At 52.1% G+C, this 18423-nt stretch overlaps 2 protein-coding genes and 1 pseudogene across 5 annotated transcripts in view; 1 reads left to right on the top strand and 2 right to left on the bottom strand.

Moving 5' to 3' along the window:
* Positions 1-9224, bottom strand: part of Ptprh (protein tyrosine phosphatase receptor type H) — a 23621-nt gene extending 14397 nt beyond the window's left edge. For 2 of the 4 annotated variants that reach the window (XM_070000599.1, XM_070000596.1), the window contains exons 1-5: positions 9077-9224; positions 8301-8337; positions 6333-6599; positions 4271-4537; positions 2499-2765 (exon numbers count right to left, since the gene is read on the bottom strand). In XM_070000599.1, coding sequence (XP_069856700.1) covers positions 2499-2765; positions 4271-4537; positions 6333-6599; positions 8301-8337; positions 9077-9133 — 895 coding nt within the window. In that variant the 5' untranslated portion in view covers positions 9134-9224. Of the gene's footprint in view, positions 1-2498; positions 2766-4270; positions 4538-6332; positions 6600-8300; positions 8338-8430; positions 8443-8465; positions 8501-9076 lie in introns of those variants that run through there. The other 2 variants (XM_070000597.1, XM_070000598.1) reach the window with 2 other exon arrangements.
* LOC138812606 (large ribosomal subunit protein uL23 pseudogene) lies at positions 6703-7216 on the top strand (annotated as a pseudogene).
* A 6501-nt stretch (positions 9225-15725) lies between the features above and the next one.
* Positions 15726-18106, bottom strand: Tmem86b (transmembrane protein 86B). The gene is made up of 3 exons (XM_070000430.1): positions 17772-18106; positions 17168-17405; positions 15726-16399 (listed from the first exon to the last, which is right to left on the bottom strand). The coding sequence occupies exons 1-3, from the start codon at positions 17817-17819 to the stop codon at positions 16017-16019; spliced, it is 669 nt and encodes a 222-aa protein (XP_069856531.1). The 5' UTR covers positions 17820-18106; the 3' UTR covers positions 15726-16016.
* Between the last annotated feature and the right edge of the window lie 317 nt (positions 18107-18423).

The following is an 18423-nucleotide window of genomic DNA, read 5'->3' on the forward strand; positions in this document are numbered from 1 at the left end:
TTAAAAAGTGTGGCTTCCATGATCGAGAGATCTTTCTTTGGATCACAGAACTTGTCCCCTGCTAGCCAGCTCCCAGCCTCTCTTTATTTATTTTTTTATGGGTGTTTAGATTTTTTTTAAATTTTTTTATTGTAAAGATACTATACAGAGGGTTACAGTTACATGAGTGAGGTAATGAGTACACCTCCTCTTGAACATTGTTACCCCCTCCATTGTTTTCCCCCTACCATCCCCTCCCTCCCTCCCTTCCCCAAGGTTCTTTTTTTTTTTTTTTTTTTATTGTGATTAAGTGATTACTTAATTTCCGGAAATTCACAGTATTGTGGAATAATGATGCTCATTTAAAGTCACAAGTTCATTCTAACTTTCCTGGAGCAAATTGTCTGTCACAGTCTGTAATATATAACGGTGCTCACATGTTATATACCATATATGTGATCAGCAGCATGGGGATATTTGGTAGTGGTTCAACCAGATGAGTGGGAGTTCTTTGTTTCTTAAGTCCTGTTAGTTTTGTCATATCACCTAACATTTTGGATTTATCATCCACTTATCAGGGAGACCATGTACTGTTTGTCTCTTCGCCAGCCTCTCTTTAATAAGCAAAGAATAGGGTTTGGGAAGGTAGCTCAGTGGTAGAGTGCTTGCCTAGCATACATGAGGCCCTGGGTTCTATGCCTCAGCACTATGTAAGCAGAAAAGCCAGAAGTGGTGCTATGGCCCAAGTGATAGGGTGCTAGCCTTGAGCTTAAGAGCTGCGGGAGAGTGTCCAGGACCAGAGTTCAGGCTCCTCAACTGACAAAATAAATAAACAAATAAACAAATAAATAAAATAAACAAAGAATAGAAGGTCCAGTATACTAGTACACACCTTCAATCTCTGTGCTTCAGGAGGACAGGGAGACCCAAGCTAAACTGGTTACATAACCTGCCCTGTTCCAAGGAAAAGAAAAGAAAGCAAATAGGAAGAGGAAGTGAGGCTGGGTGTCAGTGGCTCACACCTGTAATCATAGCTACTCAGGAGGCTGAGATCTGAGGATGGTGCTGCAGGAAAGTCAGCCTCAGCAGGAAAGTCTTTAAAACTTTTTGTTGTTGTTTGTCATGGAGCCTGAACTCTAGGCCCAAGAACTGTCCCTCAGCTCTTCAGCTCAAGGCTAGTGCTCTACCACTTGAGCCAGAGTGCCCACTTCAGCTTTTCCAGCTTATGTGGTGATGAGGAATGGAACCCATGGCCTCATGCATACAAGGCAAGCACTCTACCACTGAGCTGCCTTCCCTGGCCATTTGAGACTCTTCAATAAACTACTCAGAAAAAGCTGGGAATATCACTATGGCTTAAGTGGTAGAGTCCTAGCCTTGAGCAAAAGAAGCTTAGGAACAGTGCCCAGGCCCTGAGTTCAAGCCCCAGGACCAAGGGAAAAAAAAGAAAGAAAGAAAGAGAAAAAAATGAGGAAGGGAAGCCAGGCACTGGTGGCTCACACCTGTAATCCTAGCTGCTCAGGAGGCTGAGATCTGAGGATCACGGTTCAAAGCCAGCCCGGGCAAGAAAGTCCATGTAAATCTTTTTTTTTGCAGGGGGGGGGGATGTCCAGTTGTGGGGCCTGAACTCTGGGCCTGGGCGCTGTCCCTCAGCTCTTCAGCTCAAGGCTAGCACTCTACGATACTTGAGCCACAGCAACACTTCCGACTTTTTTCTTTTTGCTTATGTGGTGCTGACGAATCAAACCCAGGGCCTCATTCATGCAAGGCAAGAGCTCTACCACTGAGCCACCTTCCCAGCCCCTATGTAAATTTTATATCCAATAACCCACCAGAAAACCGGAGTGGAGCTGTAGCTCAAGTGGTAGAGCACTAGCCTTGAGCTGAAGAGCTGAAGGACAGGGGTCAGGACCAGAGTTCAAGCACCAGGACCAAGGGGAAAAAAGAAAGAAAAAGAAAAAAATGAGGAAAGAAAGGGACAGAAAGGAAAGGAAAAGGAAAGAAAGTCAAAGAAAGGAATGAAGAAGAGAGGAAAACAGAGGCATGGTTCCTTTGGTAGAGCATGAGCCAATGATTGAAAGTGTCAAATACTGAGTTCAAGTCCTGGTTTGAACCAACAAAAAGAAAGACAGACAGAAAAGAAAGAAAGGAAGAAATAAAAAGAAAGAAAGGAAGGAAGGAGGGAGGGAAGGAGAGAGAGAGATTAAGGGACGACAGGAAAGAAAGAGGGAGGGAGGACAAAAAGAAAAGAGGGGAAGGGAATGGAGAGGGAAGATCAAAGGTGGAAAGAGGAAAATGCAGAAAAAGGAAGGATGGAAAGGAGAGATAAAAGGAGGGAAGGCGGGAAAAGAAATGAAAAGAAACAGGATGGAGGAGAGGAAGGGAAAGAGAAAGAAAAGAAGGAAATGACAGGGGAGGAGAAGAAGGTATGGAGGAAGAAAGGGGGAAAGGAAGCAGGAAAAGGGAAGAGGATATGGGATGAGAGGGAAGGAAAGGAAGGAGGAGCAGCCGCCTCTCACCTGTGGAGACAGTGAGGTTCTCCCTGGAGCTCACAACTCCATCTTTCTCCACCCACACAGAACACACATAGGAAGACCCAGGTTCAAGTCCATCCACGGTGACCCAGGTGTCTGTTGTGTTTCGAGTCTCAGTCCTGTCTCCATCTCCAGTGCACTGGGCCCAGTAGGTGAGGTTGTGGGTGTCCGCGCCCTCAGGGCCAGCCCAGCCCAGGGTGATGGAGCTGCTGTTCTGTCCTTCCAAGCTCAGGTTTCTCACTGGGTCTGGGGCTGGAAGTGGGGAGGAAGAGAGGAAGAGGGGTGAACGGTTGTGCCCAGTGCCCAAGTTCTGCAGCCCTTCCCGGAGCCTGGCACACAGAGGGTGGAGGTAGACACTGAGGCTACACATCCAGCATGGTGCCCCCAGTTCCATCAGAAACCTGGAGCTCCTGGGGTGAGGCAAGGGGTAGCTTTGGGGATGTAGGGCCACCCACAGAGCTGGGCAGGGCCAGCAGGAAGTTAGGATGTCCAGGCCCATTGCTCTATTCATGTTGATTGCACACTAAAGGGCAGTGTTTGGACCTGCTGGATGACATAACTTATTCCATAATAATGCATTCCATCTGCTTCTATGTCAGCTTCTCTGTTGGTATTGACTTTGAACTCAGGTTCTCTTTTTTTTTTTTTTTTTTTTGGGTCCGGTCGTGGGCCTGAACTCTTGGCCTGGATGCTGCCCCTCAGCTCTTCAGCTCAAGGCTAGCACTCTACCACTTGAGCCACAGCGCCACTTCCGGCTTTTTTTCTTTTTGCTAATGTGGTGCTGAGGAATCGAACCCAGGGCCTCATGCATGCAAGGCAAGCACTCTACCACTGAGCCACCTTCCCAGCCCCTGAACTCAGGTTCTGGAAGGCATAGGGCAGGGCCTCTCTCACTTGAGCCACATCCCTAGCCCTTCCCCTACTTTCCTTCTGTTTTATTTTTATGTGTCCTTTTGTGCTGTTCCTGGGGCTTTCCTGCTCAAGGCTGATGCTCTACCACTTGAGCTACGGCTCAACTTCTACATTTTTGGTAGTCAGTTAGAAATAAGAGTCTCATAGACTTTGCTGCCTGGGCTGGCTTCAAATCCCAGTCAGCAGATCTCAGCCTCCTGAGTAGCTAGAATTATGTGTGAGCCACTGGTACCCAGCTTCTTTCCTTCTATTTTGATAGAAAGTGATAGAAAAAGAAAATTTAGTTTGTGTTTGCTGGGCACCAGTGGCTCATGCCTGTAATCCTAGCTACTCAGGGGGCTGAGATCTGAGGATCATGGTTCAAAACCAGCCCAGGCAAAGAAAGTCCATGAGACTCTCATCTCCAACTAACCACCAGAAACCAGAAGTGGTGCTGGGGCTCAAGTGGTAGAGCACTCGCCTTGAGTTGAAGAGCTCAGGGACAGCGCCCAGGCCCAGAGTTCAAGCCCATGACTGAAAAAAAAAAAGAAGAAGAAGAAGATAAATGAAAGAAAGAAAAAGAAAATTTAGGTGTGTGGGTTCCATTTTATTTCTGATGCATCACACAACCTACCACCTCTCCCCTCAGTTTCCCACTCACTTCCTACCACCTCCCAGAAACAAAGGACAAAACACCTGTAATTCCAGCCCTCAGGAAGCTGAGACAAGAGGACTGAATTCCAGCCTGACAGCTACATAGCCTGATGCTGTTGAGAGAAAGAGACAGAAAGACAGAGAGGGAGCCAGAGACAAAGATGTAGCATATTTGAAAAGAAAGAAAGGACAGAGGAGCAACCGCCTCTCACCTGTGGAGACAGTAAGGTTCTCCCTGGAGCTCACAACTCCATCTTTCTCCACCCACACAGAACACACATAGGAAGACCCAGGTTCAAGTCCATCCACGGTGACCCAGGTGTCTGTTGTGTTTCGAGTCTCAGTCCTGTCTCCATCTCCAGTGCACTGGGCCCAGTAGGTGAGGTTGTGGGTGTCCGCGCCCTCAGGGCCAGCCCAGCCCAGGGTGATGGAGCTGCTGTTCTGCCTTTCCAAGCTCAGGTTTCTCACTGGGTCTGGGTCTGGAAGTGGGAGAGGAAGAGAGGAACAAGGGTGAGCAGTGGTGCCTGGTGCCCAAGTTCTGCAGCTCTTCCCAGAGCCTGGCACTCAGAGGGTGGAGGTGGACACTGAGACCGCACATCCAACATGGCAGCTCCAGTTGCACCAGAATGTGGAGCTCCTGGTGTGAGGCGAGGCGTAGCTTTGGGGATATGGGGCCACTCAAGGAGCTGGGCAGGGTCAAAAGAAGTTAGGTTGTCCAGTCCCATTGCTCCATTCATGTTGATTGCACACTAAAGGGCAGTGTTTGTCACTGCAGGGCTACCAAAATGCTGCAAAATAATCTGAAACATGCTCACTTTACTCCATCTATTCTGATACAGCGGATAAGAAAAGTCAGTTAAAATGTGTGTCTTCCATGAGTCATGGGTCCATCTTTCTTTGGATCACAGAATCTGCCCCTGGCTAACCAGCTCCCAGCCTCCCTCCACCTCCTCTCTTTAATAAACGAAGAATAGAAGACCTAGAGTGCTATTGCACACCTGCAATCTCCGTGCTTCAGGAGGACAGGGAGACCCAGGCTAGACTGGCTACATAGCCTGCCCTATTCCAAGGGAAAGGAAAGAAAGCAAAGAGGGAGGCTGGGAAGCTGGCTCAGTGGTAGAGCGCTTGCCTCGCATGCTCGAGTCCCTGGGTTCGATTCCTCAGCACCACATCAGCAAAAAGGAAAAAGCCGGAAGTGGCACTGTGGCTCAAGTGGTTGAGTGCTAGCCTTGAGCTGAAGAGCTGAGGGACAGCGCCCAGGCCCAGAGTTCAGGCCCCACGACCGGACCAAAAAGAAAGAAAGAAAGAAAGAAAGAAAGAAAGAAAGAAAGAAAGAAAGAAAGAAAGAAAGAAAGAAAGAAAGAAAGAAAGAAAGAAAGAAAGAAAGAAAGAAAGAAAGAAAGAAAGAAAGAAAGAAAGAAAGCAAAGAGAAGAGAAAGGGAGGTAAGGCATCAGAGGCTCACACCTGTAATCATAGCTACTCAGGAGGCTGATATCTGAGGATGGTGGTTCACAGCCAGCCTCAGCAGGAAAGTCTGTGAGACTCTTATATCCAATAAACTACTCAGAAAAAGCTGGGAATAGCACTATGGCTTAAGTGGTAGAGCCCTAACCTTGAGCAAAAGAAGCTCAGGGACAGTGCCCAGGCCCTGAGTTCAAGCCCCAGGACCAAGGGGAAAAAGGAAAGGAAAAGAAAAAAAATGAGGAAGGGAAAGGGACAGAAAGGAAATGAAAGGGAAAGAAAGACAAAGAAAAGAATGAAGAGGAGAAGAAAACAGAAGCGTGGTTCCTTTGGTAAAGCATGAGCCAATGATTGAAAGTGTCAAATACCAAGTTCAAGTCCTGGTTTGAATGAACAAAAAGAAAAAAAAAAAAGAAATGAAGGAAGGAAGAAGAAGGAAGGAAAGAAGAAAAAGAAAGAAAGAGTGAGAGAGAGAAAGGGAGGGAAGGAGGGAATGAGGGAGGGAGTACAAAAAGAAGGGAAGAGGGGAGGAGAGAAGAAGGGGAAGAGAATAGAGAGAAAAGATCAAAGGTGGAAAGAGGAAAATGCAGAAAAAGGAAGGATGGAAAGGAGAGATAAAGGAAGGAGGGAAGGCGGGAAAAGAAATGAAAAGAAACAGGATGGAGGAAGAGGAAGGGAAAGAGAAAGAAAAGAAGGAAATGACAGGGGAGGAGAAGAAGGTATGGAAGAAGAAAGGGGGAAAGGAAGCAGGAAAAGGGAAGAGGATATGGGATGAGAGGGAAGGAAAGGAGGGAGGAGCAGCCGCCTCTCACCTGTGGAGACAGTGAGGTTCTCCCTGGAGCTCACAACTCCATCTTTCTCCACCCACACAGAACACACATAGGAAGACCCAGGTTCAAGTCCATCCACGGTGACCCAGGTGTCTGTTGTGTTTCGAGTCTCAGTCCTGTCTCCATCTCCAGTGCACTGGGCCCAGTAGGTGAGGTTGTGGGCGTCCGCGCCCTCAGGGCCAGCCCAGCCCAGGGTGATGGAGCTGCTGTTCTGTCCTTCCAAGCTCAGGTTTCTCACTGGGTCTGGGGCTGGAGGTGGGGAAGAAGAGAGGAAGAGGGGTGAGCAGTGGTGCCCAGTCCCCAAGTTCTGCAGCTCTTCCCAGAGCCTGGCATAAGAGGGTGGAGGCCCCTTTTCACCAAGATGGCGCCGAAAGCGAAGAAGGGAGCTCCTGCCCCTCCTAAAGCCGAAGCCAAGGAAAAGGCTTTGAAGGCCAAGAAGGCAGTGCTGAAAGGTGTCCACAGCCACAAAAAGAAGAAGATCCGCACTTCACCCACCTTCCAGCGGCCCAAGACGCTACGGCTCTGAAGACAGCCCAAATACCCTCAGAAGGTGCTCCGAGGAGAAACAAGCTTGACCACTATGCTATCATCAAGTTCCCCCTGACCACTGAGTCAGCCATGAAGAAAATAGAAGACAACAACACACTTGTGTTCATTGTGGATGTTAAGGCCAACAAGCATCAGATCAAACAGGCTGTGAAGAAGCTCTATGACATTGATGTGGCTAAGGTCAATACCCTGATCAGACCTGATGGAGAGAAGAAGGCATATGTTCGACTGGCTCCTGATTACGATGCTTTAGATGTTGCCAACAAAATTGGAATCATCTAAACTGAATCAAGCTGGCAAATTATAAATACACATTTTTTCCCACAAAAAAAAGAGGGTGGAGGTGGATGCCGAGGTCACACGTCCAGCATGGTGGCTTCTGGTGTGGAGCTTCTGGTGTGAGGTGAGGAGTACCTTTGGTGATGTGGGGCCACTCACAGAGTTGGGCAGGGCTGGCATGAAGTTAGGAGAAACAGGATGGAGGAAGAGGAAGGGAAAGAGAAAGAAAAGAAGGAAATGACAGGGGAGGAGAAGAAGGTATGGAAGAAGAAAGGGGGAAAGGAAGCAGGAAAAGGGAAGAGGATATGGGATGAGAGGGAAGGAAAGGAGGGAGGAGCAGCCGCCTCTCACCTGTGGAGACAGTGAGGTTCTCCCTGGAGCTCACAACTCCATCTTTCTCCACCCACACAGAACACACATAGGAAGACCCAGGTTCAAGTCCATCCACGGTGACCCAGGTGTCTGTTGTGTTTCGAGTCTCAGTCCTGTCTCCATCTCCTTTCATATTGGTGGCTTGCTAAAGGGCAGTGTCTGGAGCTGCTGGCCTACACGAAATACTGTGTGTGATCCATTAGCCCTGGTTCTGTTCCCTTATTGCGATATAGCTGATGTAAAAGTGGAAATGTAGCTGGGGGCCGAGGGCTTATACCTGTAGTCCTATCTACTCAGGAGCTGCAAGCTGGGGTTTACAGTACATGCCAGCTTAGATGGAAAAGTCTAACCAGTCTCCATCTCCAAAATAAGTAACAAAAAGCACAGTACCCAGGTGCCAGTGGCTCCTGCCTATAATCCTGGTCACTCAGGAAGCTGATATCTGAAGATTCAGGATTCAAAGCCAGCCCAGACAGGAAAGTTCAGAAGGCTTCTAGCCTCAATTCACCAGCAAAAAAAAAAAAAAAGCCAGAAATAGCGCTGTGGCTCAAGTGGTAGAGCACCAGCCTTGAGAAAAATAAAAACAATGGGCCAGAGCTCCAGGTCCTGAATTCAAGTCTCAGTCCTCGCCCAAAAAAGAAAAGAAAAGAATCCCCCACTTCTAGTAAGCCTCCAGGCAACCACCTTGCCTCAGTGAGACTTGTATGTGCGACTCTGTGTGCATAAGGCCAAGGCAGGTAGGTCACTCACCATCTCCCCTGGCGATCGCCATCCAACTGCACAGACCCTGGAGGGAATGGAAGGCTTCAGACACTGAGTAAGCTGTGGGGCTGCCCGAGCCTCCACCCTGACCCTCCTCCTCCCTCTTCTCCCCCATCACCCCTGACAAGAGATAAGCGGGAGTTAAGCTCTGACAAAGGTCACTCTCTTGATGGGGAAGCAGGGCATGAGTCCTGGGGCGGAGTTCCCTGGGCTTTGGAGCTAAGCTTGGCTCTTCTGCTCAAGCAAGAGATGAACAGCATCAGTTCCTTTTCTCAAAAAATGCAGCCTTGGAAGATGGGGGTAGGGAGGAAGAGGGGAAGAAAACAAACACACAGTCTTGGTACAGATGGAGATTGGAGGGATGGGATCTGGACCTCTGGGTCTGAGGGAGGAGGCTGGGTTTGGTCTGAGGAAGGAGGCTGGGGCCCGGAACCCTGGGTCTAAGGCAGGAGGCTGAGGTCTGGACTCTAGGTCTGAGGGAGGAGGGCTGGTATCTAGCCTCCAGGGTCTAAGGGAGAAGGCTGGGGTCTAGGTCTGTGCCACACCTGAGCAGGAGCCTGGTGCCTTGCCTTCCACCCTGGACAACAGCATACCCCCAACCTGGTCCAGCTCCATATTCCTCCTTCCTTCCCCAGGGCACAGCCAGCCTTGCCTCTGGGTCCTGGCTCAGTGGCTGTGTCCCTTAGTCCCCAAGAGTATGGGTTCTGTGCCCAGTCCGTCCCTCCCTGGGGACCCGGGCTCTGCCCTGGGTAGGGAGAACTCACCAGTAGCACCAAGCTCCCCCAGGGGCCTCTCCCAGGGCCCCCACCGGTCCTGGCCATTTGTCCAGATGCTGTGGGGGACACAAGAGCCCCAAGTTTCCTGCCTGCAACTGCTGGACTTTCAACTCAAGGATTTTCCCTCTGCCGGCCACTGGTGGGGCCAGCACTGGCACAGGAAGGGGAGGAGGAGGAAGTGGAGGTTGTCAGCCTGAGAGTCTAGCCCTGCCCCATCCCTCACCTGCCCAGCAGGGACTCCCAACTGCCTTCGCTGCCCCGCCCCGACTACAGCCCTCAGCTGTCAGCTTACCCTTTGTGCCAAAAATGATCCTTCCATGACAGTTGAAAGGAAATCCCAAGACAGTGCTCACCTCTCATCCTCCCCTCCCTACCCCTCCCCTCTATTACTTCCTTTCTTGTGTGTGCTAGTACTGGGGGCTTGAACTCACAACCTGGGCTCTGTCCTTTGGCTTTCTCATTCAAGACTGGTGCTCGCCAGGGGCCAGGAGATCACACCTGTCATCCTAGCTACTCAGGAGGCTGAGATCTGAGGATCTCAGTTCAAAGCCAGCCCAGGTAGAAAAGTCTGTGAGACTCTTATCTCCAACGAACCACCAGAAAACTGGAAGTGGTGCTGTGGCTCAAGTGGTAGTACACAAGCCTTGAGATGAAGAGCTGAGGGACAGTGCCCAGGCCCTGAATTCAAGCCCCACAACCGACAAAAAAAAAGAAAGAAAGAAAAAAGAAAGAAAGAAAAGTCCACTAGATTCCATTTCCAAAGTAACCAGCTTCTTCTTGTTGTTTTTTGTCGGTTATGAGGCTTGAACTCAGAGCCTGGGCTCTGTCCTTGGGTTCTTTTTGTTCAAGGCTAGCACGCTACCACTTAAGCCACAGCGCCACTTCCAGTTTTCTGGTGGTTTATTGGAGATAAGAGTCTCACAGACTTTCCTTCCCAGGCTGGCTTTGAACCGCGATCCTCAGATCTTAGCCTCCTGAGTAGTTAGGATGCCAGGCATGAGACCCCAGTGCCTAGCTAAAACCAGCTTTTTGCAAGGCTGGAAGCATAGATCAAGTGGCAGAGCACCAGCCAAAGCCCAAGGCCCCGTGTTCAAACCCAAGCACTTCCAAAACAAAGGAGTCACCGGGGCCGCATTGACACCCTGTAGCTTTACCTGGGGTCCCTAACTTGCAACAGGGGTGTCCTTAGAACAGCACTCTGGGCTGAGATGGTAGCTCAGTGGTAGAGTGTTTGGTTTGCATGCATGAGGCCCTGGGTTTGATCTCTCAGCACCACATACAAAGAAAAACCTGGAAGTGGCGCTGTGGCTCAAGTAGTAGAGTGCTAGCTTTGAGCTGAAGAGTTGAGGGACAGCTCCCAGGCCCAGAGTTCAGGCCCTACAAAAAACAGAGCGTTCCACCTCTCCAGAGTCTCCAGCCAGATGCAAGAGAGCTGAGCAAGGAAGTCATCACCAATGTCTATGGCCGCACACCCTCAGAAGGCCATGCCCATGTGCTGGCACACCCACACGCTGGGAATCACCACATTCAGCCCTGAGGTCGCTAACAGTGGGAAGTGAGGGCCCTGGGGACGTCTCATGCCAAGGCCGCCTTTGGCATACAGTAGTTGATGAATAAATGTCTGCCATCCCTACCTGATATCAACCACACCCCCTGTCAAGGAGGGGGGCTGAGGAGCGGGAACTCAGGCCCTGACATTTTCTCTGAGTCACAGGAGGAAGCAGGGCTTGCTGGGGTCACACCTGGCCGGCAGACCACACCCCCTCTGATTGCACCTGGCAGGGTGCATGCATTCCTTTCTTTTGCACTTTGCCCAGGGCTTTCCTGAACACCTGGTACAAGACAAGGGCAGTCATTTCTTGTGTGTGAGTCCATCCGGGGCCGGAACTCAGAGCTGTCCCTTAGCTTTTCACTCTAGGCTGGTGCTCTACCAACTTGAACCATAGCCCCACTTCCAGCTTTTTTGGTGATTAAATTGGATGTAAGAGTCTCACAAGCTTTTCTGCCTAGGCTGGCTTTGAACTGAAATCCTCAGATACCAGTCTCCTGACTATCTAGGATGACAGGCGTGAGCCACCAGCCACCCAGTCTTTAGGGGGAAGCCAGTTTCTCTGACAATGCCTCTGTTTCCCTATCTGTGTAACTTTGGGTTTTGCTTGCAAGACAGTTCTTCTCCACTGTGCAGTGAGACCTCTCCCCTACCAACTATTCATGTTTCTCTGTTTCTGTTTTACTTTCTCTTGGTTCTCTTCTCCCTCTAGATCTTTTTCCAACTCTTAGGCATGACCACTTTGCTTGTCAACAGATAGATAGATAGATAGATAGATAGATAGATAGATAGATAGATAGATAGATATAGATAGATAGATAGATAGATAGATAGATATAAACAGACACATACATATATACAGATATAGATATATAAACACAGATATATCATCTCTTCTGCCTCCATGCCCATGTAGCCCATCGACTAGTACTTGTCCTCTCTTCAAAACCCATCTTCTGTTGGGCATAGTGGTGCATGACTTGTGATCCCAGCATTGGGAAGTGGAGACGGGACTGTGAGTTCAAAGCTATTCTGGGTTATATATTAAGACCTCATCTCAAAAATCCAAAATGAGTCAGGCACAGTGGCTCCTATTTGTAATCCTTGTTACTTGGATAGCTGAGGTTGGGAAAATGAAAATTCAAGGCCAACCCAGGTTTAAAGTTCATGAGACGACCTCACCCCTCCCACACCCCCATCTTAACCTCACCTCTTCCTCTTTTTTTGGGGGAGTGGGGGTTCGGTCGTGGGCCTGAACTCTGGGCCTGGGCACTGTCCCTCAGCAATTCAGCTCAAGGCTAGCGCTCTACCACTTGAGCCACACCGCCACTTCTGGCTTTTTTTTTCTTTCTGCTTATGTTGTGCTGAGGAATTGAACCCAGGACCTCATGCATGCAAGGCAAGTGCTCTACCACTGAGCCACCTTCCCAGCCCTCAACTCTTCCTCTTATGCACAGAAACCCCCCCCCAGTCACCGGAAGGAACCCCAGCTACCCTGATGCTCCCCAATCCAGGGCCTGCCCATCCTCTTACCAGCCTGTGCAGTCCTGAGCCCTGGATCTACACTGATGCATGATGCCCGCCTAGAGTCACCACCAGATGGCGGCACAGAGCCAGCCCTCGGGTTCTGGACTCTGGGCAGGTGACTTTCTGGTTTCCTTTTCGGGGAAAGGATTGGAAGGATGTCATCAGAGATGACAGTGGAAGTATGACCTCACTTGGGAGACCAGGGGACAAAGGTCTCAACCAGTCACTCTGGTGGTTCTTTGTTTCCAGAAATCACTTGCTGTCGACCTCCCAGGGCTGGCTCCAGAGCGGTCCTCTTGGGAATAGGGCATCTGTGAGAAGCCCCTGGGTGGCAAGGAGGGTGGGGTGGGTACTCTGTGCCTGCAGAGCCCCCACCCAGCCACCAGCTTCACTTGGCTTGGGTCCCCTCAATGCAGAGGGCGCTGGGAGACTCAGCTATGGACCATGCCGTGGACTTGTGGACCACCTCATTCTCCAGGATGGTGGGGCATTGGGGAAAGGGAGCCCCTGCATCTATGACTTATGGGGTATATGATGGCCCCACGAGCCCTGCTCTGGGGCTTAGGGAGTCAAGACCCAATGAAGAATTCCTCAGGAGACCCCAGGGGTCCAGAGAGCACAAGAGTTGCCTAGAAAGCAGCAGACAGACAGACCTTCTGAGTTTTTGTTGTCAGTCATGGGGCTTGAACCTGGGCACAGACCCTGAGCTTTTTCACTTGAGGCTAGTGCTCTACCACTTTGAGCCACAGCATCACCTTCCAATATTCTGGTGGTTTACTGAAGAGTCTCACATACTTTCCAGTCCAGGCTGGCTTTGAACAGTGATCTTCAGATCTCAGCTTCCTGAGTAGCTAGGATTACAGGCATGAGCCACTGGTGTCCAACTCACCTTCTGGGTTTTGATGATGGGAAGAACTGGAGTCCTCAGAACTACACCCTTGAAAGTAGTAAACCCAAGCTTCACTACAGTGTCACATCTTGTGGCAGGGATCTCATGATCAATCCAAATTAGAAATTCCCTTGTATGCTAAAGTAGAGCACACAAGAGAACTACTCGGAGCTTGTTAAGCCCACGCTCAGCCCAGCGGTGGTGGCTCACGCCTGTCATCCTAGCTACACGGGAGGCTGTGATCTGAGGATCCTAGTTGAAAGTCAGCCCTGCACAGGAAAATCTGAGAGACTCATCTCCAGCAAAAAGTGGTTCAAGAGCCGGGCGCTGGTGGCTCACGCCTGTAATCCTAGCTACTCAGGAGGCTGAGATCTGAGGATCGCGGTTCAAAGCCAGCCCGGGCAGGCAAGACCGTGAGACTCCTATCTCCAATAAACCACCAGAAAACCGGAAGTGGCGCTGTAGCTCAAGTGGTAGAGCGCTCGCCTTGAGCTGAAGAGCTGAGGGACAGCGCCCAGGCCCAGAGTTCAAGCCCCACGACCGGCAAAAAAAAAAAAAAAAAAAAAAAAAGTGGTTCAAGTGGTAGAGCACCTGAGAGAACAAGAGAGGGCCAGCCTTGCTTCCAGTTGGCAGGTGGGTTGGGGAAGACCAGTGCCCTCCTGGGGGCTGCAGCTCTTCAAATCTGTTATCCCTAAATGAGTGTCGGTGGCTCACACCTGTCATCCTAGCTACTCAGGAGGCTGAGATCTGAGGATCGCAGTTCAAAGCCAGCCCGGGTAGGAAAATCTGTGAGACTTATCTCCAGAAAACTGGAAGTGGCACTGTGGCTCAAGTGGTAGAATGCTAGCCTTGAGCTGAAGATCTGAGGGACAGCACCCAGGCCCAGAGTTCAAGCCTCATGACCCACCCCTCCCCCCCCAAAAAAAATCTGTTATCTCTGCATCTCACATCCCAGCAGGCTTCTACAGATGTCTACCCTTCATACACACACACACACATTGGGTATCTTCCCTGCAGGCTGCCACGCCTCAATCATGTCTAGGTCCCTGGCCAGGGCCTGCCCTCCCTCGCCCTCCTGGATGACAAGCCCCTCTCCCCCGCAACCCTGCCCCCTGTGGAAAAGCCCAAGCAAAGGCTCCCAGCAATCTCCCGAGAACGCAGTACAATTCCTCAGTGTGTCCCATATTCCAGAGCCAAAGCCCCATAGAGGCGTTTCTAGTGAGAACATGGGTGAGTGTGAGGCAGAAGGCTGTGTTGGGCTTGTGGGGGACAGGGCAGATTGTAGGGGAAGGACCGGGAGGGGATGGTCTTCACTGTCTCATTCAGGTCTTCACAAACGGTGCCAGCCACATTCTGGGACAGGCCACCAGCTGCGAACAGTCTCATAGATGCTCTTATCCCACCTCCCCGCCCCCTGCCTCCTTGGGGGCGTTGCCGGATGGAAGCTGCAATGTGGGTACAATCCAGGGCCTGAGGGGAGCAGAGTGGGTAGGCAGAGCACCAGACACCGCCACCCTGTCCCAGGCTGAGGCTCTTCTCCACCTGCTACAGACTGACTTGGCAAGAGTCCGTGAAACCCGGCCAGCTCATTGGACACACCCCTGAGAAGGGTGGACTATGTAAAACCAGTGGTATCAAAACCAGCCAGGCAGCTGGGCACTGGAGGCTCACACCTGTCACCCCAGCTACTCAGGAGGCTGAGATCTGAGGATCACGATTCAAAGCCATCCCGGGCACAAAAGTCCATGAGACTCTTATCTCCGATGAATCACCAGAAAACCAGAAGTGGTGCTGTGGCTCAAGTGGTAGAGTGCTCGCCTTGAGCTGACAACCTGAGGGACAGCACCCAGGCCCAGAGTTCAAGCCCCATGACTGACAAAAACAAAAACAAAAACAAAAAACCTAGTCAGGTGGCTTGGAAGGTGGCTCAGTGGTAGAGTGCTTGCCTTGCATGCCTGAGGCCCTGGGTTCAATCCCTCAGCACCACATAAGCAGTGGCATTGTGGCTCAAGTGGCAGAGCGCTAGCCTTGAGCTGAAGAGCTGAGGGACAGCGCCCAGGCCCAGAGTTCAGGCCCACGACCGGACCCAAAAACAAAAACAAAAACAAAAAAAAACCTAGCCAGGCAGCTGAAGCCCAGGCATGCTCATCCCATGCTGAGATCCAGGCCAGCCCAGGACCACAGAGCCTTCTCAACCATTTGCAGACATGAGGCCCTGTGGGGGTAACTAAGGCAAGAAGGGCTGGGAGCAGGGCTCACGCTGCGGAGGACTGGCAAAAGCAAAGTCGCAAGCACAAACCCCAGTACTGACAAACACCAAAGAACCCATGAGGCACTTTTCCACGAGGTGTTTTCCCCACCATGCTACAGATGGTGCCACTCAGGAGAGGCTGAGAGCTGAGGATGAAGGTTCAAAGTCAGCCCAGGCTGCAAAGTCCCTGAGTGGACTTGTGGCTAAAGTGGTAGCATGCCAGCCTTGACCAGAAAGGCTGACAGTGGCCAGGCCCAGAATTTAAGCCCCAGTACCAGCACAAAAACATATTTTTTTAAAAAAGGAAAGTAGGAGCAGGAGAAGAAAGTAGAAAGAAGAGGGAGGAAAGGAGGGAAGGTGTACAAATGGTTGTCATCCCAATGTCCTTCCCAAAATAACGGTGACACTGCAGTCTCAAGGCCTTCTTTATTTAGGCAACAAAAAAGCCTGGGGTGAGAAGGGACAGGCGCTCGGTAGCTGATGACCAGAAGCAGAAGCAGCAGTGGCCAAGGAGGCAGTGTGGGAGCCCTGGAATCCAGACTCAGAACTGAGTGGAGGTAGCTTGAGCCAGGAGATAAGACTCCGATTCTGCCAGCCACACACAAATGTCTCCAGCACTAAAGAGTACTATTGCTGTAAGCCTCCCAGGGTGGGCCAATCTGGGGGTCCTTGTGAGACAGAATGGGGTGACCCTTGACTGTCTGGGCCCTCGTCAGTGCATCTTGAGGCCCCAGCTTGTGAGGGCTGACAGGGCAAGGAGGGCCTGGGCCGTGTAGTAGGTACCCATGATCACCAGGCGAGCATGAGGCAGGGGCTGGGCAAAGCTGTTCCAGGCAAGTACCCCATCAGAGAAGGTGAAGAGCAGGGCGCCCCATGCCGTACACCCATCCTGGGCCAAGCCCCGCCACAGCATGGTAGTCAGGACCAGCTCATAGGCCGCCACAGGCAGCACCATGCTGGGTGCCAGGTGTGGCAGGAGGCAGCCGTAGTACACCAGAGACGCCAGGAGGAGGCACAGCAACAAACTCAGCCTCAGGGGTGAGAGGCCAAAGGCCTGGAGATAGAGGAGGTGGGCGGCAGCGAAGGCAACCATGCCTGGGGAAGAGAGGAGTGTGTGGAAGCCAAGCGCCACTCGCCACCATCAATGTCCTGGCTGTGCCGTCGCCACTCTCAATGCCCTGGCTGTGAAAAGGACTGTGTGCAGACACTGCCCCCGAGGCCATGGGCCCAGCGCACATCACCCTCAGACCCTTCTTAGGCAGGGCCGCGTCCTAGGTCTGCTCTGTGTCCCCCAGTCCCCCGCCATCTGTGAGGCCTTGCACCCTCAGCCCGCCAGCCAGAAGGCCCTTTCCATCGTGATCTCCTGGCTCAGCAAGCTCCTCCTCCTCCCCACCCCAAGGAGCCCGGGCACCTCCTTCCTTCAAGACTCCCAAGGCCTCCTTGACAAGGCCTTACTTACCTGCTGGACACTCATTGAGACCCCCTCGCCCTCTCCTATGCTCCTCCAGGGCCCAACCCACCACTTCTGCCCCCTGCAGCTCTGAGCAGTAGTCTGGCTGTGCACCAGGTTCGGACCCCACCTAGCACTCTTTTTTTTTTTTTTTTTGGTCGGCCGTGGGGCTCAAACTCTGGGCCTGGGCACTGTCCCTCAGCTCTTCAGCTCAAGGCGAGCGCTCTACCACTTGAGCTACAGCGCCACTTCCGGTTTTCTGGTGGTTTTTTGGAGATAGGAGTCTCACAGTCTCTCCTGCCCGGGTTGGCTTTGAACTGCGATCCTCAGATCTCAGCCTCCTGAGTAGCTAGGATTACAGGCGTGAGCCACCAGCGCCCAGCTGTCACCTAGCACTCTTAACCCTCACTCACCATAGATGAAGGCCTCGGGCCATATGAGGCAGGCGTCCCCCACCGCTGAGCACACAAGTGCTCCCTGGAGTAGCCTAGTGTAGGCCCTGCCTGGGGCCACAGCCCACAGGAACGCCACCAGGCAAAGAACAGGCAAACACTTGACCAGGGCGCTGACCCAGGACTGGTGGCTCTCTGGAATCCAGACCAGGAAGTAGATGGCACAGGCGAAGAAAAAGGGGCTCAGCCACAAGCAGACCTGTAGACGCGCAGAGGGAGATCAACGGGGACCCACTGGCGCCCAGAGGAGGGGCAAGCTGCTGAGCCTCTCGGGAGCCCAGCCCTCAACCCCACCCATCACAATGGGTCTCCAGTGGGGTGTGAGGCAGAAGGATTGGAGGAGCCGGCTGCGTGAGGCAATACCATCTCAAGCAAGCTCTCCGGGCTTCTTCCCCACCCCCACCCCGAGCCGCCCAGATTGTCTCTTTGAGGATCAGGATGTCCAGTCTCCCTGGCGACCTGCCGCCCAGGTCTCCTGCCAAAGACCAAAACCAGGTCTCCCAAACCAGCCTCCCCACAACTACTGATTCCCATCCCATTGCCCCCAGCCTCTGCAGGCTCTCACTTGGACCACAGACGTCTTCAAGGGCACCCCCTTTTTCCTAGCGTCCATGTTGGTCCGTGACACCCAGAGTGGCTTCACAGGGTGGAGGGGCGGTCTCTTAGTTATACGTTAACCCAAAGACCGTCCTGTGGACTCTGACTGATAAGAAGGCTCGGGGAGATGCTGCCCCCACCTCAGATGGCCTTGCCAGGGCACCTGATAAGGTGCACATTGAGATCCAAGGGCTCCCCGCCCTCTCCCGCAGCCTCTGCCAAGCACAAGGGGCCCTGGACTCTGGTCAAAGCAAGCGGTGCAGGCCTGTGGGTGTGGAAGCTGACCAGTGCTCACTGCAGGTAGACTGGGCTCCTGCTCCCAAGAGCACTGGATGAGATCACAGGCAACACTGGCTCAAGCCTCGCTCAACTGTACACATACAAGTGAGCCTTCTCGTGGATGGGGGCCACTGGTGTCAGTGCCTGGCTCTCAGCCTCCCATGTGGAAGATGGGGGCCAGTGTACTGGTCCCAGTGCATTGGCCCACCATTGAGCCATTATGTCCCCCTCACCCAGGCAATACACAACCCCCCCCTCCACTAGGGGCACGTGGACAGCTCTCCCAGACCTCAAAGCCCCCCACCCAACCTGCCTGAGTAGGTCCAAGGGTTTGTGCACCA

The sequence above is a fragment of the Dipodomys merriami genome, unplaced genomic scaffold (assembly GCF_024711535.1).
Source record: "Dipodomys merriami isolate MVZ:Mamm:240054 unplaced genomic scaffold, mDipMer1.0.p SCAF_57, whole genome shotgun sequence".
Classification (NCBI taxonomy): domain Eukaryota; kingdom Metazoa; phylum Chordata; class Mammalia; order Rodentia; family Heteromyidae; genus Dipodomys; species Dipodomys merriami.